General features: G+C 40.0%; 1 protein-coding gene across 3 annotated transcripts in view; it reads left to right on the top strand.

The window, feature by feature from the left end:
* LOC145981694 (uncharacterized) overlaps window positions 1-26,726 on the top strand; it is a 159,008-nt gene that overhangs the window by 41,554 nt on the left and 90,728 nt on the right. For all 3 annotated transcript variants that reach the window (XM_083115092.1, XM_083115090.1, XM_083115091.1), the window contains exons 8-12: window positions 5,487-5,633; window positions 7,649-7,858; window positions 14,958-15,016; window positions 19,482-19,680; window positions 23,817-24,072. In XM_083115092.1, coding sequence (XP_082971218.1) covers window positions 5,487-5,633; window positions 7,649-7,858; window positions 14,958-15,016; window positions 19,482-19,680; window positions 23,817-24,072 — 871 coding nt within the window. The remainder of the gene's footprint in view (window positions 1-5,486; window positions 5,634-7,648; window positions 7,859-14,957; window positions 15,017-19,481; window positions 19,681-23,816; window positions 24,073-26,726) is intronic.

The following is a 26,726-nucleotide window of genomic DNA, read 5'->3' as shown; positions in this document are numbered from 1 at the left end:
CTTCATTCTGGAGAAAAATTGCTCACATAAGTACAGTGCTTCCTAACAAAGCACACATTTTCAAAGCATGACTGTGAGAATTAGGGAATTCGTTCTCAGAAATGTAATCTTTGTAAAATATAAGCAAGGACCCATTGAAGAATTTTTCTCTCAAAGAAGAATTGTTTTGAATTTCGAGCAGCTCGATCTGTACTGAACCTGGTGTGTCGGTATTATTGACACTGAATAAATCTAAAGAAGACTGCTAGTTGCGAAAATCACTAAATCTCTCTTCGAACTCATTTTGCAAGTCAGCTAGTTTTGTAGCGTATTTATCAAGAGGCAAAGAGTTGAAATTAGTAAAGTGCTGAAAATGAGTCAAATCTTTTCTTGTGAGTTGTGACTCCCAAAGTTTGAGCTTGGCCACAAAAGCTTTGATGTGATCAAACAGAGTGTGCATCAGTTGATCTTTGGATTGTAGCCGCATATTTAAGTCATTCATATGCAACGAGATGTCAATCACAAAGGCAAAGTCTGCCATCCATTCCAGATCGTTGAATTCCATAATCGGCTTCCCCTTGCTTTGCATGAGTTGCTGTATCTCAGCCCTTAAATCAAACACTCTTTTAAGAACCTTCCCTCTGCTCAATCAACACACGTCACTATAATAAATCAAATTGCTGTGATCCATTTCGTACTCTTGGGTCAAAAACTCTTGGAACTGATGATGATTCAATCCTCTTGCCCTAATAAAGTTGACGACAGTCACAGTAACTTTCATTACATTTTCAAATCCAATAGTTTTTGCACATAAATTCTACTGATGGAGACAAAATCTTTTCCTTCAAGTTCCGGCTCTTTGCGTAGCAGTGCTACAAAACCTTCATTCCTTCCCACCATGGCAGGGTCACCATCCATTACCACACCCTGAAGGTTGGTTAAGCTAAGATCGTTGTTGATTTGGTGTTTTAAGTCCACTTTATGCACAGTAAGGCTAATCGGGACTGGACCTACAGTTTAAAGTGGGATCCGAACCACTGTTCCATGTGCCTTCACCGAGTATTGAACCTGGGACCCCTTGATTACAAGGCGACACTATGCCATTGGGGAGGCCCGGTTAAGCTAGATCAAAACGACTGAATGTTTTCTTGACGGCTTCAAGAATATCAGTAGCTTTTGTCGTTCCCTTGATAGGTACCAGCGCTAGCAGTTCCTCAGTCAGACAGAATTGTTGGTCTATGCCACGGATAAAGATAGACAGTTGTGCTGTATCTTTCAGATCTGTGCTCACATCTAAAGCAAGTGAATATGATGTAAATTCAGACGACCGTGTTTTTAATGTCCCTTCAATATCAATAGCAAGTTCTTCAACATGCCGTGCAACAGTTATCCCCAACAAACTCAGTTTCTTAAACACTTCTTTATTATTTGGGCACAGAATTTCCCCGGCATCAATGTGAAGTGACACTCTTTCACGAACTTGCTTTCCACGAATGCTTTTGACTTTGACGTACGCTTCGTTTTCTGCCCCCGACCTTTGAAACAAACTCTGCTGGCATTTTAAGTCACTGTGCAGAAGCTGCCCTTGAAGGTGATCAAAATGAGATGCATGCTTTGTCTCATAGCGGAATTTTATATTGTATTCTTTTGCTACTGACACTGACTCGTGGCAAATTAAACACACTGGCTTAGAATTGATGGGCACAAAAAAGTACAAACTGGTCCAATTTTCATTAAAAAACCGACACGGATCACTAGACTTACGCTTTTTACTCGTAGACACCATACTAATGAACGGTGCACCTCACTGACAGACAGTTTACCACTGAATGCTTCATAAACTAACAAAGAAACTCTGGCAATCTAAAATGCAACAGTCTATGGCTGACACGACGCAGATGCTTACACACACTGGACAGCACATTCGTACGAACTATGCAGACGCCATCTATCTATATTAGCTACTACGTAGTACCGCTTGGGGCTGGTAGATGGCAGCATCTTATAGTACACAATACCGCAGTATAACTTCGTAGACTGCGAGCATCATTGAAATTGCTCATGTAGCCCACACTGTCTGACGAGTTGAAGACCCCTGCCTTAGAAGGGCCGATTCTTCACAGCCAAGAGAAGCCGAACATGAGGACGAGCCTGTTACAAGGACCAATAGTGCACTGCCCAGCCCCTCTACCAGTAGCAACACAGGACAGGAACGCCCTACTGTAACAGTTCTACCATTCGTAGGACACACCTCCAGGAAATTAAGCAGAATTCTAGATAGGCAAGGGGTGAAGACCTTTCACAGGCCGCCACTGAAAACCAAGGCCTTACTCTGTTCAGTCAAAGATTACCTGGAACTCCGTATTCCAGGAGTATACCGAATACCCTGTGAGTGTGGGACACCACACATGGGCCAAATGGGACTCACCATTGAGCAGTTATGGAATGAACATCAACATAATATTCGATTATTCCAACTGGAAAAGTCAGGACTTACGGAACACAGGATCACCGAGGGAGGCAGAATTTTATTTGCCGACACCAAAATAATAGCCAAATGTGCCGGTTACTGGGACCAACGGTTAAAGGAAGCCATAGCCATATCACGTTAAAGCACCAGTCTCAACAGAGACGTGGGACTACAGCTCAGTCACATCTGGAATCCACTCCTCCGTAAAAACAAGACACCAGCCAATGAGAACACCAGGATCCAGAGAGAGCCAATAGGAAGGCAGAATCCAAACTCCGCCACATTATAGTCATGTATACCAGGTGTGCCGGTTAATAATTCTTAATTGATCCGAAAGAAAACAAGTGTATCTGGGGAGAAAGGTAACAAATGCTTTATTCAAAGTATGTGCCATCGCTAGCTATACATTTTGCCCATCTGTCCATCAAATTGTGGATGCCCTACCAGAAAAGTCGTTCACATTTTGAGGTGATCCAGTCAGCAAGCCACTGTTCGACATCTTCGTAATTGTTGAAGTGTTGCTGGGAAAGTAAGTGAGACATGGATGAAAACAAGTGATGGTCCGAAGGGACTAAGTCTGGTGTGTATGGCAGGTGGGGCAAGAATTCCCAGCCAAGTGCAGAAATGGAAATGGTGTCTCTGACGCCTTTCGCTGTGTGTGATGAGGCGTTGTCGTGCTGCAAAATCACTTTTCCGTGTCTTGTCGCCCAATCTGGATCTTTCCCATGTCATGAAGACGATCAGATATGATTTGGCGACCAACATTTAACTTCTCTGCCAGTTGTTGTTGCGTTTGCATATCGTCTTCGTCCAACAGTGCTTGCAATTCGGTGTCTTGGAATTTTTTCGGCTGGCCCAGGCGATCTTTGTCTTTTAAGTCGAAATCACTTTTGAATCATCGAAACCAACGCGCACACACATCTTGCATTAGGACATTGTCACCGTACGTTTCCACAAGGATATGATGGCTTTCACTCGTGTATTTCTTTCGATTGAACAAGAAAAGCAGGACGTGCCACACATGCTCCCTATTTGGTTTGAAGGTCGACATGTTTACCACACAAACCCAATATCACGATCACTCGCACTCGGTTGCACATCCACGGCATTTTGACAGATACTGTCCTGGCAACACACTGACGTAACAGTTGAGACTGTGCACCAACCCTTGCTTCCAGCGCCATCCAGAGATGAAATTAAGAATTATTAACCGGCACACCTGGTATTAACCTACACTGGTCTCCATTTCTACATTCCCTGAAGATGAGAGCAATGTATGCCCTCGAAATGTTGGAAGCCAACTCCAATTTAACCTGGTTGGTAACCTGAGAACACTTGTTTGAATTTTTTATAGTTTTATCATATTGATGAGAGTCCAATATTCGCTACCATATAAAAGAGTCTTTTGAAATTATATTATGGTATCTAATTTTAACATCTTTCTCATTTGTTTTCCAAAATTCCTTTTCAAAATTCCATTTAATGTATTATACAGAGTGTCCGAAAAGTCACGCAACCCGGTGTTTACGACCGTATAACAGAATAGCGAAACGGAATGAGAAGAAACGCTTTCTACCAAGAGAATGCCCTGTATATTGGGAAAATTTAGAGAGACAAACATATGTAAGAACATGCATATTTTAATAACAAATAAGCAAAGTGTTGCCAAAGGCGGAAAAAAAATATTTGCAAATCGTGTATATTGATGCACAGAACTCACTGAGGTGAATTATTGCAACATTTCACAATACCAACGAACAATTTTAATGGCCATCTAATGAATTTGACAGAAAAAGAACTTTGACGAAGTTTCAAAAACATTGCAGAAGGGAATAAATGGGCTGTTCCAAAAATCGATGTTTTCACAATATTACGCACGACACTGGCAACACTGTTGCTGTCACGTGTCACTAACAGATGTGTTTCACCTCAGGCTATCACACTAGGACACTTTTAAAGACAAAGGAGAAAGTTGGTTATTCTCGAACATATGCAATAAATTACATACACCTTCCAACCCTGAAATGTGGGTACAAAAGAACGTGTATCAATTGGTATGTTTTCTGTGCCTTAGGTGGTTGCTGTTTGCAGCGAACGGCATTCCAGATTGTTTCTACTTGTGTGTGTGTTTTTAAAATGCCATATTCTACACAGGAAAGAGTGTTTATTGTTAAAGAATATATCCGAACATCGTCATATTCTTGGGTAAGAGAAGCATTTAGGGATACCCACATTTCAGGGTTGCAAGGTGTATGTAATTTATTGCATATGTTCGAGAATAACCAACTTTCTCCTTTGTCTTTAAAAGTGTCCTAGTGTGATAGCCTGAGCTGAAACACATCTGTTAGTGACACGTGACATCAACAGTGTTGCCAGTGTCCTGCGTAATATTGTGAAAACATCGATTTTTGGAACAGCCCATTTATTCCCTTCTGCAATGTTTTTGAAACTTCGTCAAAGTTCTTTTTCTGTCAAATTCATTAGATGGCCATTAAAATTGTTCGTTGGTATTGTGAAATGTTGCAATAATTCACCTCAGTGAGTTCTGTGCATCAATATACACGATTTGCAAATATTTTTTTTCCGCCTTTGGCAACACTTTGCTTATTTGTTATTAAAACATGCATGTTCTTACATATGTTTGTCTCTCTAAATTTTCCTAATATACAGGGCATTCTCTTGGCAGAAAGCGTTTCTTCTCATTCCGTTTCGCTATTCCGTTATACGGTCGTAAACACCGGGTTGCGTGACTTTTCGGACACTCTGTATTTTACTAAATTTTTCTCAACATCTTTTTGATGTTCGAACTGTGAAATATGGCTCCCCAAGTGTACAAAGTCTGTTACCTGGTCAATTGTTTTGTCGTTTATCATATTTGACATTGGTGTTAAATATAATATGGTTATGGTTACACACGTAAATGGCACAGATTTTAATCTTCTTTCCAGTAAAGATATTACTTTTTTTATTACAATATATTGTGGTATAATTATGGCTAGAATATTAACACTATTTTTCTAATTTTATTTCTTTCCAGTCACATATTTTGAACCTTCTGAACAAATCTTTCTTGAGAACTCTCTCCTTGTACACAAAGACTGAAGTTTTTATGCCTGGAGAGTTGGTGTATGTGCAATCCAAATTGAAAGAGAAATGCATTTATGTTATGCAAGGAGTTGTCCAGGTAAATTATCTTATCCCTTTACTTTGACTGTATGCAGCTGCATAATACTGAACTGGATAATCTATATTCATGTCCTGATATCATTAGAATAATTAAGTTAAGAAGGCTTTAGTGGGCAGGCCATGGGAGAGGGGAAGGATAGAAAAGTATAAAGGGTTCTTCTTGGGAAACCTGATGGTAAGGGATTTGTAGGGTGACCAAGATGGAATGGCAATATTAAGACAGACCTGTTAAGGGTGATCAAGAGTGGATTGATCATGTCCAGAAAAGGGATAGGTGGAAACCCTACCTTCAGGTTTCCAAATGCCAGAGTTAGTGTTTAGTTTACTTTGAGCTAAAATGATATTTTCCTTTCAATATAATAAGTAGAGTGTCCCGCCCTGCGGCTGTCAGTCTAAGGCGTCAGGCCTTGGACTCCAGCTGTGGGACGCATGCAGGTTTGCATCTCCTGGTGGAAGTGTAACAACCTTCCTCCTGAGATTTCGGCCTGTGTATGGGACCGGTGGCCATTCACCATTGTGAGGAAATTGGGGCTACGAATGAGTAACATAACCCTGTCGTAGAAACCTATAACAATGACTGGGGGTTTGTTGTACTGACCACACATCACTCTGTAACTGGTTGGATGATTGCCGACCTCAGCTAGTAGTTAGGCCCTGGCCCTCACAGGCTGTTGCGGTATGGGTTCTGTAATATGTAGAGCCCACAAGTTCAGGCATTTACTTTGGTTAAAATAGGCAGGGCAAAAGGCATTTAGAATGTTTAATATACGTAGGCACCAAAATAATAAAATAGTCACAAAAACAAATTCCAAGTCACTTACGAGGCGTATTCGTAAAGTAAGTACCGTTTGCAAATATTGCTGCTGTAGCAATGCAGTCGCGACCATGTGAGTTCTCGCTGACGTCCTTCATCCGTTAGTTAGCCACAGGCACGCGTGGGAGCAGGTCATGCTTTTTCCTTCGTAGTTTTCTGAAGGTTTGAAATGTTCAAGAAAATCAATTGGCCCGCCGACTGTGATGTCCGGTCTGTGATTTGTTTTCTCAATGCAAGAATGGTTGAATTCTTGCCTAGAGGACAGACCACCAACAAAAATGCCTGCTGTGGCACATTAATCCGTCTGCAGTGCAATTCAAAACAAAAGATGCGGAATGCTTAGCGAAGGCATTGTGTTGCTTCACGACAATGCTCGTCCGCATACGGCCCAACAAACTCAAAATTTCATCACATCATTCGGCTGGGAACAATTTGTTCATCTGCCAACAGCCCTGACTTGGCACCAAGTGACTACCATCTCTTTCTTCATCTGAAGAAGTTTCTTGCTGGTCAGCGTTTCGACGAGGATGACGACATCGAAGCAGCAGTGCATAGATGGCTTTCGTCACAGGCGGGAACATTCTATGATGATGGGATATAAAAACTAGTGCCACGCTATGACAAATGCTTGAACAATGGTGAAAACTACGTAGAAAAGTAGTTTAAGGTCTGTAAAATGCAATGCAAATAAAAAAGGTACGAAACTATTTTACTTTATTTTTTACACCCTTTCGGTACTTACTTTCCGAGTACGCCTTGTATATTTCATTCATAATGTTGAAAAGCTACATGGTAACATTTTTACTTTCCTTTTGTTGTCTTGATTGCACATAACCACTAGTTTTTTTTCCTCCGACATTTATAGGTAGCTGACTGTCAGGAAGAATGTTTTTCATAACAGCAAATGACCTCTCTACTGTGACAGAAGTAATTGGACATTCATGAAACAGGCTATTGTAACCTGATTCATATTGTCAAGAAAATAATTTCCACCTTTAAGAATATTGCACATTCTTTTCAATTACACATTTGCACTCATTATACGTTTGCAGTTTTCTACAACAGCTAACTTACAAACAAAAACAAAAAATGCTGCATTTGTTAGAAAATGGAAGGAAACTGAATTTTAGTAATTTAATAGTGGTGTCATGTTTCCTTTAAATTACTGTCAGGCAATTAATTATTAATTTTGTTTCCAGATACTCTCAGTGGAGAACGACAAAAGTCCAATGCTGTCCCTAACTGTTGGAACTTTACTTGGAGAAATCAGCTTGGTGCTCAGCTGTCCAGGGAAAGCCTCTGTGAGAGCAGCCACATATTGCATAGTGAGAACGCTTCATAAGAGTGACCTGTGTAAGGCTGCTAGTAATTTCCCTGATCAACATGCAACAATGAGAAACCTTGTGGATGTAAGATATTTTATTTAGTTTTGGTTTACCCAATACTATTCTCAAACGATACTACTGTTGTTGCTCTTACCGATCACCAATAGTGTTTGAAAATTGTAACAATTCAAAAGTTGTTCATAATATTTATAAATTTCAATATATACATTTTCCATAGTTTTGCTTTAAAATAAACATAATTCCCAGTGCGATAGTAATTTTAAAACAAGATCAATTTCTCCCCACAATATTTTGCAACGTTGTTTAGACTCTGAAAGTGTTGCATACAGTGATACCAACTTATATGGCCCCATGGAGCATCAGACCATCCAATAATTGGTCATGTTGCTAGTGGTTCTTAGTGGATTGCTGATTGAAATGAGAAAATAGTAGATTTTTGAAAAAAAAGTAAGTACGGATGTATTGTTGGTGATTAATATCGTTATACATTGAAGGGAGGGAATTTGAACATTTTTTAGTAAACTTACAACTCTAGTGTACTATGAGCCCACTCAATGTTTTTTCAAAAGTTGGTGCCCCTGGTTGCGTTGAATGCTTCAGACTTCTTGAGACACTGCAACAATGGTTACAGTTCAACTGATGGTTTCTGATAACAATACATATACAGGGTGTTTCCAGGCTGATGATACAAACTTTCAGGGATGATGGAGAAGGGCACATGTATCAATTTGAGATAAGGAACCCTGGTCCGCAAACGACTTAGTGCAAAGTTATAAGCGAAAATCGGTGGATGAAGCTGTAATACTTTTATTACCTGCACAAGTTTCACAAGCTGCTACATTCACAACAATTGTTCAAAGTGGCGTTCCCCCACTTCGCTGTAGGCATGACTTCATCACACAACGTTCTGGTGTACTAGTTGGAACAATGCTGGGGTTGTTCGAACAATGTCACATACAGCGAGAATTCTTGCCAGGAGATCCTCTTCAGTCTCGACAGTTGTTCCATAGGGTATGCCAGAACTTTGTGCGACGATGTCATGCCTGCAGCAAAGCTGGGGGACGCCACTTTGAACAACTGTTGTGAATGTAGCAGCTTGTGAAACTTATGCAGGTAATAAAAGCATTACATCTTCATACATCGATTTTCGCTTATAACTTTCGACTAAGTCATTTCCGGACCAGGGTTTCTTATCTCAAATTGCTACATGTGCCCTTCTCCATCATCCCTGAAAGTTTCTATCATCAGCCCGGAAACACCCTGTAGATATTGCCTCAGCTCTGATTGTTTTACATTATTACTTAAAATAGGCAATAATTTAGATATCTCTCAGACTGAAGTGACAAGGGACAAGTGGCACTTGCCACTTGAAAGTGAACCTTCACAATTAAATGGAACCTAAGAAAGCGACACATGTTGTTGCACTAGCGTAGCCAGGATTTTATTTCTGAGATGCTTGAGCAGGATACACTATGAAATATTTCATATTACCATTTTAATCTTTATTTTAAAAGTCGTTGAAAGACCAAAAGGGTAATTGGGGGTCATTTTAAGGGGGATTGCATTTACAACTTTGGCTTTTGTCGAGCTTTTTGCTACTTTTATTTTAAAATTTGATTTTCTCAAAATTTCAGGACCCAACCTCCACGGTGGAGAGTTTATCACAGCACACTGTGATGCCAGGTATCGCAGGTTCGAAATCCAGCCATGGCATGGGTGTTCTTTGTAAATGTCCCTTCATCAACTTTATCGTATCATCACTCACCCTTCGCAATAAGCCAAAAATGGCAGAGATGCGAAGTAAAATAAATCAAATCAATCAATCAATCAAAACTTTAGGAGGTAGGCCTGTAGAACCTTCATCTCCCTCTGCATACACCAGTGCCTGAATGTCACTCACACGGGCTATTTTTTCAATAGCATGCATGCATTATGTTGCCTCAGTCTGTTCAGTGCTTTTTTTTTAAATACGAGGGTCATTCGGAAAGTAACTGCCGTTGTCGCGTGGCGCTAGTAGTAGTGAGCAGAGCGCAACCGTTGTTACATCACGCAATCTGTGATTCAGTAAGCTTTCAGCTGTGCTAGTGAGAGCATCGTAGTGCCGCGCGTTGCTGGTTATAACGTCACAAAATGTATGCTGCCATCGAAAATCCCACCAAAAGCGAGGTACGCTGAGTGATAAGATTTCTTTGGGCAAAAATTCATGGAACGTGGTACGACAATCACTTCTGAAGTTTACTGTAACACTTTGCAGAAACTGAGTAGAGTCATCCAGAACAAATGTCGCGGTCTGCTGACATCTAGGGTTGTGTTCGTGCATGACAATGCTCGCCCCACATTGCTCGGCGGACACAAGCCTTTTTGCGCCAATTCAAATGGGATGTTTTTGATCATCCCCTTAACTTCCCGGACTTGTCTCCTTCTGATTTTCATCTGTTCACTCACACGAAGAAGTGGCTTGGGGCACAGCACTTCGCTGACGATGAGGATCTTCAAAATGCTGTGACAGGTTGGTTGAATTCCCTGGTGGCCAATTTTTATGCAGAAGGGATTGGTAAGTTGGTGACATGCCATGACAAGTGCTTAAATTTACATGGTGACCATGTTGAAAAATAGAGGACAGCTGTTCCTTTCAGATGTAAAGAAAAAAATTGTTGTACCTATGCGGGTTTTTTATTTACAGCCAAACGGCGGTTACTTTTCGAATGACCCTCGTATATAGATATAGACTGTTACTTATCAGGACAATGTAACACACCTATGTCACAAGTCATTTATTTCTCTTGTAGTCTACGGTTATTACAAGCATAAAAACACAGATCAAAATTTTTATCTGAAATTAAAATGAAACAGACTGCTTGTTTTTTCAGTTATGTTGCTATATTACAACAATGTAACATTGACAACATCCATTGTATAAGGGATTCTCTTCTTTATTTAAAAAATTCTTAACCATTGTTATAACTGTATCTTTAGTCAAACTAAAAAGTAATATCTGATGAAGGGAGCGTGTGTTCTCCTGAAACGTCACAACGAAAAATTGTGTTTTTATGACTACAAGAGAAATAATTCTAGAATGCAAGCAATACGTACATACAAGAAAAACCACATGTCATTTGTTGTTTGTAGGTTATCACTTGTCACTTCGGTCTTTAAATGTTTCTTTTATTTACATGTAAGTGATGGAACATGATTAACCCCTTCCCTGTGGCGGATCTATATAGAGACTCTAAAATTGGACCTTTTTTGTGGAGCGTCTATATATAGACGGTATTTGAAAATTAACAGTTCTTTTATTGCGGCAAATAGCCACAACTTTTTCATGCTATTATTAGTCTATGTGGGCTATTCACAATCAAAAATTCCATTGTTTATGCTTTCTCCATTCCTGAAAAATATTTTTTTGCAATATGGATTTAGTGTCGCTTTGGTCTAGTTGGTAGAGTGTCTGATTGACATGCAGGGGACCCAGGTTCGATTCCTGTTGTGGGTGTTCTGAGTTTGGAATTTTACCACCCAATCTCAAATCAATGTGTAACTGGTGATAACCTGGAGGGTAAAGATGGCCAGAGCATGGTGCTGATCACATCACCTCCAAAATGGCTGGGATCAAGAATTTGTAGTGGGGCCCTACCCCCAAATTCCCTAAATGTGCCTTCCTGGGATGGTGCTGTATGGAGCGGGAACTTTACCTTCTACCTTACCTAATATAGAATGTTTATTTGCAGGAGAGTCTATATATAGTTTGTTTTCCTTAGCTAAATTTTGCAGCAAGTCCTTTTATAGTTAGTTTTTTACATTATTTGTGATGACACAAATTTGCAGTTAATTCTATATACACAATTTCTTTTTGGTCGCACTTCCCTTCAAGGTCACTGCAGGGAATTGGTTAAAATTATAGTTATAAAAACTAAACAAAAATGTATCCTCATGAAGTGATGAAATGTAACCTATCTTTCAACCATCACATAGGTTCTTAAGAGTTATACAGGGTGTATCATAAATAATCGCGCAACCTGACACAGTTGAAAGTACACGATAATAGAAGCAAAAAAGTCTCAGTAAACATGGGTCCGCAAACGAGCAGTTTTCGAGATAACTGCGAATGTGTGATTACAAGCTGCCACTTACTTCATTGTTTCTAAACGTTGTCCTAGTTGGTAAAATGCTAATAATGTGTGTGAATGTGTGGTTAGAAGCCGTCACTGATTGCATTTTGTAAACACCGAGTTCTTTACTCCTTGCACATTCCGGGATTTGCTCTTTTTATCCATCCTGTTTGATTCCAACGCCACCTCTCAGAAATGTTCTGTTTTGTAAACAAAGAACAAACCTCGGAATGTGCAAGGAGTAAAGCACTCGGTGTTTACAAAATGCAATCAGTGATGGCCTGTAACCACACATTATTAGCATTTTACGAAGCGCATCCAGAAAGTAAGTTTCCCTATTTCTTTCCCGTGAACGTAAACATAATGAGCCGTGTAAATTGTGCATGCGCAGCAGAGCTAAGACGTATCAATCATATGCCAGGTGGAAAGATCCCGCCCGGCGCCAGTAGCGAGGCAGCAGTGGTCAGAAGTGGAAGCTCGTATTCCTTCTCCCGCCACATGCGAGGTTTGGTAGGTGATAAAGTTCCTGAATGCACAAAGCATTGCGCCAATTGACATTCATCGTCAGCTCTGTGAGGTCTATGGGCCGAACATTATGAGTAAGCAGATGGTGCGTCGCTGGTGTCGTCAAAGTGTCCATGATGAAGAGCGCAGTGGGCGTCCGTCCCTCATCACTGATGATCTGGTTGAGCTGGTGTGGCAGCGCATCGTAGAGAACCGTCGCTTCACGATTACGGAGTTGAGTAGCCTTTTTCCGCAGATATCGTGATCCGTGTTGCATGAGATTGTCGCGCAGCGCCTGCTGTTCAAAAAATTGTGTGCCAGGTGGGTGCCGAAAAACCTGACACCCGAACAAAAAATGAAACGTTCAGGAGCAGCACTGACATTCCTGCAACGGTACCATGATGACGGCGATGATTTCCTCGACAGGATCGTCACGGGCGATGAGACGTGGATTTCGCACTTCACCCCGGAAACCAAGCAGCAGTCAATGCATTGGCAGCATAGTGGATCTCCGGTCAAGAAGAAATTCAAACAGACGCTGTTGGTACAGAAAGTGATGTGCACCGTGTTTTGGGACAGGAAGGGCATTTTGCTCATTGACTTCCTCCCCAGAGGTGAAACGGTGAACGCTGACCATTACTGTGAAACACTAAGGAAATTGCGACGTGCCATTCAAAACAAGAGGCGTGGCATGCTTACTGCAGGTGTTGTGCTCCTCCATGACAATGCTCGTCCACATACGGCTCGGCGCACTGCAGCTGTTTTGACGGAATTTGGCTGGGAGTTGTTTGATCATCCACCTTACAGTCCTGATCTGGCTCCCAGCGATTTTCACGTTTTCTTGCACCTCAAGAAATTCCTGTCCTCCGGTGAGCATTTTGGCAACGTCGAAGAGCTGAAGACGTCTGTCACACGCTGGTTCCATTCACAGGCGGCAGAGTTCTACGGCAGTGGGATCCAAAAGTTGATACCACGATACGACAAGTGTCTCAATTCTGGTGGTTGCTATGTTGAAAAATAGCTGAACCTTTGCTGTACCTGTTGCCAATAAATAGTTTCCTGAAACTGTGTTGTTGTTTTTTTTAAAAAATAGGGAAACTTACTTTCTGGATGTGCCTCGTACCAACTAGGATGACTTTTTCAAACAATGAAGTCAGTGGCAGCTTCTAACTACACATTCGCAATTATCTCGAAAACGGCTCGTTTGCGGACCCATGTTTACTGAGACGTTTTTTGCTTCTATTATTGTGTACTTTCAACTGTGTCAATCAGTTTGCGCTATTACTTATGATACACCCTGTATGTGAGAAATGAAAGACTATTTGAGACTGTCAGGAGATATGCTACATGTTTAATTTTGCAGTTGGAACTATTGTACACATGAAAAAGTTGAAATTGTAATGAATATGTAGTTTCTTGGGATATAAGGGTGACTTTTCCAGAAGGTGGCTAGTGTCAATATCTCTTCCACATAATACACTCTGGAAACTGCATTCTTGCAGACTAACGAGGCTCTGATACTTGGATCCATCCAGTTTAATCCTCTGTGAAGGTTTCTGTTCTTTGTCCTGCTGCACATTCCTTCACCTTCATCCTTGCGTTTAGATATAATTGGCAGAAAAGTGATATTTAATAACACACACACACACACGCACACAGCTTCTTAATTCATGTCAGGAGGATGTGAAATCTGTACAGGCAAGAATTGCCAAGTGATTTTTAATTTTATAAGGAAAGGAAAAGTTTAACTGTGGGGAAACCATTTGTTTCCCTTACTTGCTAATTTGGTCTTAGAACATTCCAAAGGAAAAAATATATTAATGGCAGCACTTGAAGTGGAAATTGTTTGGAAGGGGGTATGTTTGCTCGACCCTCAGGACTAGCTGGGGTTTGCTCCCGTGGTTAACAACTAGACAGATGGGGAGGGGATGCTTTGCATAAATTTTCCTAGCTAGGAATTTTCCTCCCCCTGCATTGTCCTCACTTCGAGCACAGAGTATCTCTATTAGTATCAGCCAATATAGGCACATTGATATATTGATAACTTTGCAAATAATTACAGTATGTCTATCTGATATTTCTGTAAATATATTGCAAAAATTTTACTTTTTTCTTAATAAAAGGCATGATTCATACACCCTGGTTTTGTAAAGTTAATGTATAAATATGCCATTTGTTTTTATAAGACTAAACCTTTTTTGGTATTAACCTGTAATCTTATCCTAGTACTCAATTGTCCTCTCTATGTAACTGATAATAAAAATTGTAACAATTTCTACATATGTAACCTACGTGATGTTTTACATACTTTTTGATGAAGAGTTTTCCAAAATAATATAAAATAAATCAAATACAATGGAACCACATTGTATTAGGATATCCGAACATATTAGTGATGGTTTTATCAAGCATGATTCTTGGGTTTTCATTCCCCTACCTCCTGACTAACATCCATCAAAGTCCCTTCGGACGTGAATAATTCCAGAACTCACAAATAATTTATATTATTAAACGTGATAATAACTATGGCTATACTTTTTGTCTTGTAGATGAGACTTGGACAAGCAAGATTTTATGTTTCTTCAGTGGGCCATGCTGGAGGAAGAAGGTAAGCATCATATCAGCATGGTTACATTCCTATTGTGAAGTGCTATTTTTTTTCCATGTGATCCTTATACGAGGATAATTTAAAAAAAAGTGATTACATGCTCATAACTGCCTACTTATATTATTGTGGAGAATGATTGTACTACGGCATTCCTTTATAATAGTCTCAGGGCAAGTTGCCAAATTTCTGCAGAATCGTTTTTCCATGTATCACTGCCCTAAGTCCTGCACTATGTCATTGATGGTCTTGAAGCGACGTCCTCGTCCGAAACAAGTCATAGTCGCAAGAGCTAATGTTTGGGGGTAAGTGGGGGGGATTGCTTTAGCACTCCCCAACACCACTGCTCAAGCAATTGCACCATTGAATTTGCATCATGGCACCTTGAGTTGCGGTGCAGCACAATTGGATGTCTTGCCAGAAGTGTTGGTTATTTCCAACATATAGTTGGACAAGGATTATTCTCTATAGAGTTACTGTAATACTCACTCTTCATGGAATACTTCATAGTCGTAGGTGCCTCCCCGATGGCGCAGTGGTAGCATCATTGCCTTGTAATCAAGGGGTCCCAGGTTTGAACCCGGTGGAGGCACATAGTGGTTCGGATCCCACTTTAAACTGTAGGTCCAGTCCCGATTAGCCTTACTGTGCATAAAGTGGACTTAAAACACCAAATCAATCAATCAATCATAGTCGTAGGCAACAAGAAGGATCATTTTAATGTTGCTAAGTGCTTGTTGGAACTTTTACGGCCTTGGCAAGTCAGTATGGCAAACCACTTAACCGTGCCTCATCATCACAAGCTTACATAAGTTCTCTGTAACACTGAACGGCATTTCTTTTATATGCAACTTGAATTTTGATGAATGCAATTTGTTATTTTCGTGAGAATATTGTTTTAGAGCTGGCTAAAGTCAGCCGCCACACGTCAATCTGTGGAACTACGACATGTCCCGTGTAGAGGCGGGAATAAAGCTATTATCTGAATCTATGATTAATTGTTGCACACTATGTCTACAAGCAGTGGACATATTGTTGAGTATGTAATCACTTTTTTTTTAACGATACATACTTACTGCTTTCATGCTCATAATGAATATTGCTTTTAATATGGTTGTGTTGACTCAATTGTATGGAGTCAGAACCAGATTCAGATATGATCTAGGCAGTCATGAATATGCTACATTGGGTTCAAAAGAAGCACACAGTGCAACACTGAAAACAAGAACATTGTGTTCTGTTTGAGCTTCTGTGATAGGATAAACTGCACAAGTTTGTTCTTTCTGAAGTATCCATCTGCATGTATTTTGCTATATATGCACACAACAAAGATTTTGCTTCTTTTGTTATACTGTGGAAGTGCAATTGAAAAAGTGAACCATAGTAGAATTCAGGAAGGTTGATTAGTTTTGTCTGGTAGTTTCCATTTGTGATTATTACTCTCACAAATGCATTATATAATAATAATAACCTATGGTGCAACAGCCTGTGAGGGCCAGGGCCTACATACTGACTGCTGGCCTCATTATCACATGCCTCAGCAGAGCTGATCAATCATCCAAATAGCTATGAGGTGACGTGGTCAGCACAATGAACCCCAAGTCGTCATCGTAGGTTTCCATGACTGGGTTAGGTTACTCATTCGTAGCTCTCTAATTTCCTCAAGAAGGTGGGTGGCCACCAATCTCATACACTGGATGAAATCTCAGGAGAAAAGTTGTTACTCTTGTCCCCAGGAGACTCAAACCAGTTTGTTTCCTGTAGCTCAATCCCAAAGCCTGATGCCTTAGACTATTAAAGCAAAAAATTAGGCGGAGGTAGAAAACAGCACTTATTGTTTATTTTCAAAGTGAATACTGGAATATGAGATTGTGAAATAAGTAAAAGACATATCATAGAAAAAGAGCACATGCTTGTATTCAGATGCTTTTCTTAAAAGTGGAAATGCTTCATGTAAATGAAAGTAAAGAATGTGTGCAATGAATGATGTGACTAGCACTGTTATAGTCTCATGTTTATTAATTTTTGAAGTGCTGTATATTTGTTGAAAATTAAATTATGTGTTGAGTGACGCAAGGAGTGGGGTGTAAGTAGGTTACATAATTTGTTGCAGTATAGGTGTTTTCACATTCCAGACATTGATAGCATTAACATAAAAGTGATAATTAAAATACCAGGTGTCCCAGAAGTCTTTCCCTGATTACAAACTTTATTCATATCCGCTATATGCAATGTAGAGATGTGTAAGTGGTGCCAAAATGTTGGAAAACTAACCAAGTTTATTTGTTACAGGTTTGAGTAACGTGCCTGTAGTGTAGCAGTGTCAGTGCCCAGAAAACCACAAATGTTCACAAATCAGGAAAAAGCTCAGCATGTCCTCTGGTATCACGAGACCCGGTCACCAATAACAGTGCAGAGGAACTTTCAAATGTACAGAATTCTTTCGTCTAGAATATCTGCCATCAATAAGTTTGTATTTAAAAAATGGAATTTATCTTCATTCCCAAATCCTGTCAAGTCCAAGAAACATTGTATGGAAAGATGCCACCCGATGTCAAGACCATTAATTCCGGATTCCTTGGCACTGACACTGCTACACTACAGCCACATTACTGAAACCTGCAACAAGTAAACTTGTTTAGTTTTCCAACATTTTGGCACCACTTTCACATCTCTACCTTGCATATAGCGGATATGAATAAAGTTTGTAATCAGGGAAAAACTTCTTTGACACCGGTACATTTTGTCTGGAGAGAAAGTTAGAGATAAAGAGTGTGCTGGTTGGCCTACACCAGCTTTGAACAAAGGTATCATGTTTCAATTGAAATATTGATACCCCAGTTTCAATTTCTAGTGTGCACACAGCACACATTTTAGTGGATGCAATTCCTCTTTTTTCAAAGTATTTCTCATAGGGTTGACTTAATATTCTTTCAGCAATAAATTTTCCCTTATAATTGCCTAGAGCCGAAGTGGTCTAGTTGGTAGGGCATCTGACTGCTACACGGGAGACCCAGGTTCGATCCCTTTGGGGTGGCTGATCTAAGGTTGGAATTTTTACATTCTTGTCCCCACAAAAGTGGCTCTGGGGCTCACCCAGCCTCAAATCAATGGGTACCTGGGAGTGAAAGGTGGCTGGAGTATGGTACTGATCACATCATCTTCAAAGTGGTGTAGAACAAGAATGTGTGGTGCCCTACCCCCACATTACTTAATAATGTGCCTTCATGACACGGTGTTATGTGCATGGGGAACTTTACCTTACTTTACCTTATAATTGCCTAAAATTATTATATTTAAATGTGGCTTGACTGAACCTTTGGTGAAATAATGGATAATTTATGCCTCCTTCATATATATATTCTGTGTCTATTGGGTAAGATTGTATCTTAGATATGTTTAGACCAGGTACCCGGGCTTTCTCAGTGGTTATACGTGGGCTGTAAATTTAAAAGTGACAACACTGTCAGGAAGAGGTGCTAACACCGTGCATATGCTATCAGGCATTGAGCATTCTTAGTTGGAGAAATGTCAATGTATAGAGTACCAAAAGTGGTCTGTGCAACGAGTGCTGTTGTGTATGTACGGTTGAAATGAACACCATTTTGTGTACTGCCCTAAAACATGTTTACAAATATAGAACAGCGATTGTGGATCAAAATCCATCTGGTGGCCTGTGGCAAAAATGCACGAGAATGTCATCAAGACTTGCATGAAGCCTGTAGCAACAATACCTAGCCAAATCTGATGGTTGCACAATGGTGATAAGTTGATTTTAATAGTAAGTGGGCATGGGAACCCACCATGATGCTTTGATGTGGTGTTTTAAGTCCACTTTATGCACAGTAAGGCTAATTGGGACGGACCTACAGCTTAAAGTGGGATCCGAACCACTATGTGCCTCCACCGGGTATCGAACCCTGGACCCCTTGATTACAAGGCAACGATGCTACCACTGCGCCATCGGGGAGACCCCCCACCATGATGCAGTTTTCCTCATGTTGTTCTCACTGACACATCCCAACCTCCTCAAGAAATGAACTTACCTATTGGCTAGGTATTGTTGATAAAGGCTTCATGCCACTGACCACCTGGATTTTGATCAACAATCACTGATCGACCTTTGTAAACATGTTTTAGGCATTACACAAAATGGTGTTAATTTCAACCTCGTACATACACAACAGTACTCGCTGCACCAACCACTTTTGGCACTCCACACATCGACATGTGCCCCAACTAATAATGCTCAATGCCTGATAGTACATGCACAGTGTTATCACCTCTTCCTGACAGTGTTGTCCTTTTAAATTTACAGACCATGTAGTTTCCCCAGAGACCTAGTCCTGCTCTAAAGTTTTTAGTAATTGTACCAGTAGCATCTTTGTCCACAGTGCTTTGTGATTGAAGTAGTCAGTCACAAGTATGAAACTTCATGATACTTCAGCTTATTTTTTTTTTTTTTAAGGAAGAGAAATGAGCCTATGAAGGCTGTTAAGAGAAATCTTCGTGCCAAAGAAGTATTTAGCTTGGATGATGAATTCATGCTATGGCTGCCACACGAAACAACACAAGTTATTTATAAAAGTTCTACATTGAGAGAGTCGGTAGTTGATGTAGAACCCATAGTTGCAACAGGAAGCACAGACCTTTATGTGCTGAGTAAGGTACTTTTATCTTAAATATAACTATATTTTACGTTTGGCATAACATTGTAATGTAAGGAAATGGAAAAACACTTCGTAAAGTTATCCTATATTTCACCAAGTTCATTTGGCTTCTCGACGGATACATCTTAAAACAGGATCACTTATATGTTAGAAAATGCGGAATTGAAATATAAAAATAAATATTCATAGGAAGGTTAAAATGGTTGTAGTACTATATGTAAAAGGTGAAGGTTAAAATATGTAGTTCCTACAGAGCTGTGGCCTGTTTATGTTTTTAATGCTCCAGTCTCCAACATGTGTGTGTTTCTGTTTTAAAATTTATTCCTTAAGAAACAAAGTCGTCATCATCATCCTTCGTCATTTCCTGCCTCTGGCTGTGTCAGCATAGAAGTCAAGTCTCTCAATTTTTTCCTTGTCTTCCACCACTCCTCTCTTTCCACGGTGTTCCAATCTTGTCCTCTTCTCCTAACTCTCTCCACTATCTTCTCTTTCCACCGACATCTTGGTCTCCTCCTTGGCCTTATTCCCACTCCTTGTGCATTCTAAGCTCTTACTAGTAGTCTTTCTACATCCATCCTCTTCATGTGTCCGAAGGCAAAATAGGGTTACGACGTGTCAAGATGAGTACATTTTATAGTACGAGGGCTATCCAGAAAGTCACTCACATTTCGGTGGGGTGCCGCTAGGGGCGGGGCGAGCACCGCCATTTTGTGCAGGGACTTCTGCCCGTTCATTGCACATCCAGCTGTGGACGTGTGAAGTTCGTGTCGCTTCTGCTCTGTTCATAATACATTGCTAACATGAGTGCTCCGATTGAAAATCCCGGCAGTTGTGAAGTGAGGTCAGTCATACGATTTTTGTTGGCGAAAGAGACTAAACCGACAACTGTGTGAAGTTTGTGGTAAAGATGTGATGAGTGAGAGTGGAGTGAGGCGTTTGTGCCTTATGTTTAAAGATGGCCCCACAAACGTTCACAATGAAGACCGAAGTGGGCGAAGAGCAATTGAAAGCAAACGCCGAGGAAAACTGAGGTCAAAAGTCCTGCTGTTTCATGACAATGCCCACCCGCACTCGGCCAACCGGACGCAGGAACTTTTACAGGCCTTTCATTGGGAGGTTTTTCGACCATCTGCCATATAGCCCGGATTTCACACCAAGTGACTACCACTTGTTTCCCCACATGAAGACCTGGGTAGCAACTATGCGCTTTGATGATCACGCAGGCCTTCAGGCTGGTGTGCAGAAATGGTTGAAGTCACAGGCGCCAACTCTTTATGACAATGGACTTTGTAAGCTTGTTCATCGCTATGATAAGTGCCTAAACTTTTTTGAAAAGTAGTGTAAGAGTGTCGCTTCAAGATGTATATAATAAAAAATGTCTACTTTCACTTGTCTTCTTTTTATTACAAAACGTGAGTTACTTTCTGGATAGCCCTCGTATATTTCCCAAACCTTTTCTTTTTTATAATGTATACAAGATTATCAAAATTCAACTTTTCATTTAAACATTGTAATATTAGAAACTTTTACTGAAAGACTGTTCATGTAAACTTAATGAAAAGTTACATATAAATAATCAAAGTGGAATGTTTTCTTGATGTTCACAATGCATTTCATATTAAAATATCCCAGGGGTCCTTGGATCGTAATTCTGGCTGGGCCATGTGTATTCTTTGTGAGTGTCCCTTCATCATCATAATATCATTGCTCATCCTCATCTTCACAAAATTGAAAAGCAACAGTTATTTTCGATAATGAGAAATGGTTTGCAGATATAACTAAAAGCAATACAATAATAATACAATATATTTTAAAAATTAAAAAAAAAAAATATGAATAGATTTCAAACAAAACAAAAACATTTGATTTTGTCTGCTGATCATAAATTTTTAGAACTACAGTACAGTATATGATTGACATTAAGAGTCATGGAACATGTTACTCAAATAGTGTAGATTTATATTTAGAGTTACTATAGAATACAAAATGTTAATATAATTTAGATATTTTTTTAAAAAGGAACAGTTATTAAATACTTGTTCCCATTGATTAATGGTTATTATGAATTGTTTGAAAGTTTATCACTGTTAAGTATTATTTTCATATATGAGGCTGTTAATTTGTTACAATTGCCACCAAGGTGTATAGTATTTACCACATTGTAAAATTTGGCATTTGATCAGTATATAAGTACACATGTTTTTGAAAATCAATGACATATCGAAGTTAATAAAAAGTTGATAAAAAGACAGGAGAGGACTGTGAATGATTGTCAATGAATTAGCATGATGTAACAAAACACATTGGGTGATACTTATGGTACAATCAGAACCACAATTCCCAGTGACACAGGAACATTTCTGTTTTGGGAAGTACAAATTTCACATTCCTTATGTGGTTGAGCCATTCTGTGAACAACACACAATTGTTCCTCTCAACGCACTAAATACACTATTCAAACTTGCAAATTAAAGTTCAAAAATGTGTACCTTCCAACCTTAAGATTTAATGCTAAATAGCATGGTTTATCATCCTGCACTCATTTTCCACCATTCTCACCACCTTTGAACATTTTTCAAGAATACTGATCACTAAGCAATTCAATACTACAATGTATGTAGTAGCCTGTAGTAAGTTTGATGGTTTTAATTTGTCTGGATAGGAATAGAATGAAGATAAAATAAATTCTGTGTTATTACAATGAGTATTTCAATGGCAGCCTCTCATATTTATCAAATTATTTGACAGGGTACAATTTGGATTGAAGGGTTTGTGGGCGACTGCATATCCTTCCCAAAATTTTGGAGGTTAGAATTACCCCTGTTCCCGATGTTCCTATGTCATTGACAGTTTGCCTGCAACTCTGTTATAATTTAGGCATTTGTAGAGCTTCATGCAGATGTATTTTAGCTATTTACCAATAATATTGGTAATAGTACGAGGTGCATTGAAGTTATAACACCTATTTTTTTTTTGCAGGACTGGAAGCAGATAGAAACATGCGGTTTGTTGTACAATACGCGGGCACTCGTTGTCCATGTGTGACAGATGGCAGCAATGTACAGCACATAGAACTCTAGCGGCAGCGGCCAGAGAGAACTCTGTTTTGGATACTTAAAATGGCGACGTTTTCATTACAAGAGCAGCGTGTAATCATTCGTTTTCTCCATTTGCGTGGCGTGACACCGATTGAAATTCATTGCCAGTTGAGTGAGACATGTGGTGATGGTGTCATGGATGTGTCTAATGTGCGTTCGTGGGTGCGACAGTTCAAAGAAGGCAGAACGTCGTGTGACAACAAACCAAGACAATCTCGGCCTCGCACAAGCCGGTCTGACGACATGATCGAGCGAGTGGAGAAAGTTGTTTTGGAGGATCGCCGAATGAGTGTGGAACACATCGCCTCCAAAGTTGGCATTTCCGTGGGATCTGTGCACACAATCCTGCATGAAGACCTGAAAATGCGAAAAGTGTCCTCCAAGTGGGTGCCACGAATGCTGACGGACGACCACAAGGCTGCACGCGTGACATGTTGCCAGGTAATGATGACGGCATGAATGGTACTTCCTTTTCATCGATTGTGACAATGGATGAGACATGGATGGCATTTTTCAATCCTCAAACGAAGCACCCCGCCACCAAAAAAATTTCGGGTAAGCGCCAGTGCTGAAAAAATGATGGTGGCCATGTTCTGGGACAGCGATGGAGTAATCCTTACTCATTGCGTTCTAAAGGGCACTACGGTGATAGGTCTCACTCAACTGGCGATGAATTTCAATCAGTGTCACACCACGCAAATGGAGAAAACGAATGATTACACGCTGCTCTTGTAATGGAAACGTCGCCATTTTAAGTATCCAAAACAGTCCTCACTCTGGCCGCTGCCGCTAGAGTTCTATGTGCTGTACAGTGCTGCCATCTCTGTCACACATGGACAACGAGTGCCCGCATATTGTACAACAAACCACATGTTTCTATCTGCTTCCATTCCTGCAAAAAAAAAAAAAAAAAAAAAAAAAAAAAAAAAAAAAAAAAAAAAAAGGTGGTGTTATAACTTGAATGCACCTCGTACAGCAACTTTATTCACAATACAATATTATTAATATACATTTAATAAAATCTTATCTTTGCAGCCAGTTGCACTAAAAACTGATGATGTTTGTGTAGAAATTAACTGGCCATGGATTTTCAACCCCAACTCTGAATTCATAGTTGTGTGGGAGACATTTGTGTTTTTTGTGGTGTTATTTGTGTGCTTTGTGTATCCATACTACATTGCATTTATTCGAAATCTACCTGAATCAATGCTCTTTCCACATATGCTAATTAGTTTGATTTATATATTGGATTTTTCAATTTCTATTCAAACCGCTATTGAGACTAAAACAGGTAAGAATTGTTGCTTTGTTAATGTTAATATTATATTGAAAATTGATATAAAATGACAACCAAACTCCTTTCAAAAATTGTTGAAAACTAACTCGTTGATGCAACAGCTCAGTGAGGGTCAAGGTCTGTTAAGCAGCTTTTCATTGGCTGTCATATGAGGTATTGAAATGCATCACCACTGTTCCCTGAAGAGCAGAGTCCCTACTATTGCTTTGAAGTAGCTCCCCAATTGTCCTCATGATCCTGGGTTAGTACCAAAATTTTGGAGCTCCCACTGACAATCAAAACCCAGGACTGCTTGTACCAAGGGCAAAGGGTGCTAATCATTTCATACATTCAAAGTCTTAAACTTTATTGAGCAGGTTCAATTAAAGCAAGCAAGCAACAACAACAACAACAAAAAAAAAGTAAAGTGCTCCCCTGTGCATAGCACCATGCCATGAAGGCGTATAGGGGTGTGGGAGTAACGCCCCACACTTTCTTGATCCGGTCGTGAGTGAGGGTGATGTGATCAGCATCACGCCCCTGACTGCCTTTACCCCCCAGGGTTTCCCCCAGGTACCCATGTTATTCGATGCTGGGTGGGTGCTGGGGCATATAAATGTCAAATTATATCATGTATTTTTAATGTTAAATTAGATCATTTGGATTTCTGCCTAGTGGAGTCATGGAATCAGGGTACTGATATTGAGATGCAATGCAATACACATAAGAAAGAATTGTGGGAAACATAATGTAGAGATTGCAGATGGTGTACTCAAAATACGAGGGATGATCGGAAAAAAAGGTTACAAAGCCTATTATGGCGTATGTGTTAGACATAGCTGGAAGATCAACACACCTGATGATGGAGGGCACTCAACACTAGTCCTGGATGTAATCACTTTTTTTGTTCAAGCACTTGTCACAACGGCAGAGGAGGTTTTCCATACCGGTTGCACAGAAATCTGCGACAAGTTCTCGTAGCCAATCAGTTTTGACATCATCACATGACAGATAATGGTGGCCAGCCATGTTCTGCTTTAGAACAGGGAAAAGGTGAAAGGCACTGGGGGCTAGGTCAGGGCTGTAGGGGAGGTGCTCTAGTCATTCCCAGCGTAAACTCTGAATACACTCAACAGTTTTTTGTGCTGAATGGGGTCTCGCATTATCAGACCACGGTGAAGGAGACCAGGACGCTTTCTTCTGATGCCATCCCGCAACTTTAGAAGTGTCCTGCAATACCTTTCAGCATTCACCGTCTCTCCCTGTTCCAAATACTCGATCAGTAGTACAACTGATACGTTCCAGAGTACAGTGCACAAACTTGCCTGGACAAAGCAACCACTTTGAATTTCTTCTTCTGTGGAGAAGATGCATGCTTCCATTCCATGGATGCCTGTTTCCTTGATGGAGTGAACAGATGCAATATTGTTTCATCACCAGTCACTACCCGGTGAAGAAAATTGTTCCCCTCTGCTACGTAATGCTGCAGGATATTCAGCGACGTCACCATTCTGTTGGTCTTATGGTTCTCGGATAGTGACCCATTTCGCGCACACTTTCCTATACTTAAGGACATTAACCGCAATGTTCTGCACAACACCATATGGTAGTCCCAGCTCAGCTGATATTGAGCGTAATATTCTTCTTCTGTCCTCACGAATACACTCATCCACACAAGCACAGTTCATGTCGGTGATTGAGGTACTGGGTCTACCGCTGTGTCCAGTGTTATCATTAACAATACTGGTCCGTCCTTCTTTGAAGGCACGACACCACTTCGCTACATGTTGCCTTGAAATTGCCCCCTCCCCATACACCTCCACAATCTGCCTATGAATGCCAGCAGGTGTAGTGTTTTTGGCCCACAGGAACCACACCACTTCCCTCACTTCTAGTCTTGACTAATTTTCCAGACGAGTCGCCATTTTAAATGTCCGCTTCTCGGGTATACATGGTCAGAAACCGATCATCCCTCGTACATATCACACGTATCTTAGGACTGACTCAAAATTTATTTGAATTGATCCTGATAGTGATGATGATTGCTACTGTTACTGATAGCTGGATATACTGATAATGACCAAATCATCATCATCAGCCAAGAAAACAGATTTTCAAAGCTGCATTTATCACGTTCATTTTTTTTTTCTTAACTTTCAGAGAAACAGCAGAATACCACATTAAACTTGTACAAACTATATCAATGTGCCCTCTCTAATAAGAATTTTCAAAGTTAGATACATATTTTGATTATTGGAATCAACCCCATGAGTGCTTCCATTGGTAGAGTTACACAGTTCAGACCCTGATGAAACCACAGTTTTCACAAATTTCTCAACAGGCTTAATATAGTGTGTACCAGAAATGTTATACCCACATTTGTGTATGTAATTTTAGATTCATATTGTTAACTGTAAGTAATGCATTTAAAATCTATAAACTTGTCAGTGTGAGCTGTTATTTGAAGAGGATTTTTACATATGGATTTATAAAGTGTGTTGTTGTAGTTTATGTAGCAGTGTAAATTGTAGGGATGCAAGAAATTAATCAGTACCCTATCGTTATTGGTCAGTATGGTCATATTGTTGTATCGGTAAAATTACCGATTACTTTACCAATCCGATATATCTTATAATTTAGTGCAATTTTTTTCCATTTTATTATAATTC

The sequence above is a fragment of the Lepisma saccharinum genome, chromosome 30, assembly GCF_977018435.1.
Source record: "Lepisma saccharinum chromosome 30, izLepSacc3.1, whole genome shotgun sequence".
NCBI classification, from domain to species: domain Eukaryota; kingdom Metazoa; phylum Arthropoda; class Insecta; order Zygentoma; family Lepismatidae; genus Lepisma; species Lepisma saccharinum.
This window is presented reverse-complemented; position numbering and strand designations above follow the sequence as displayed.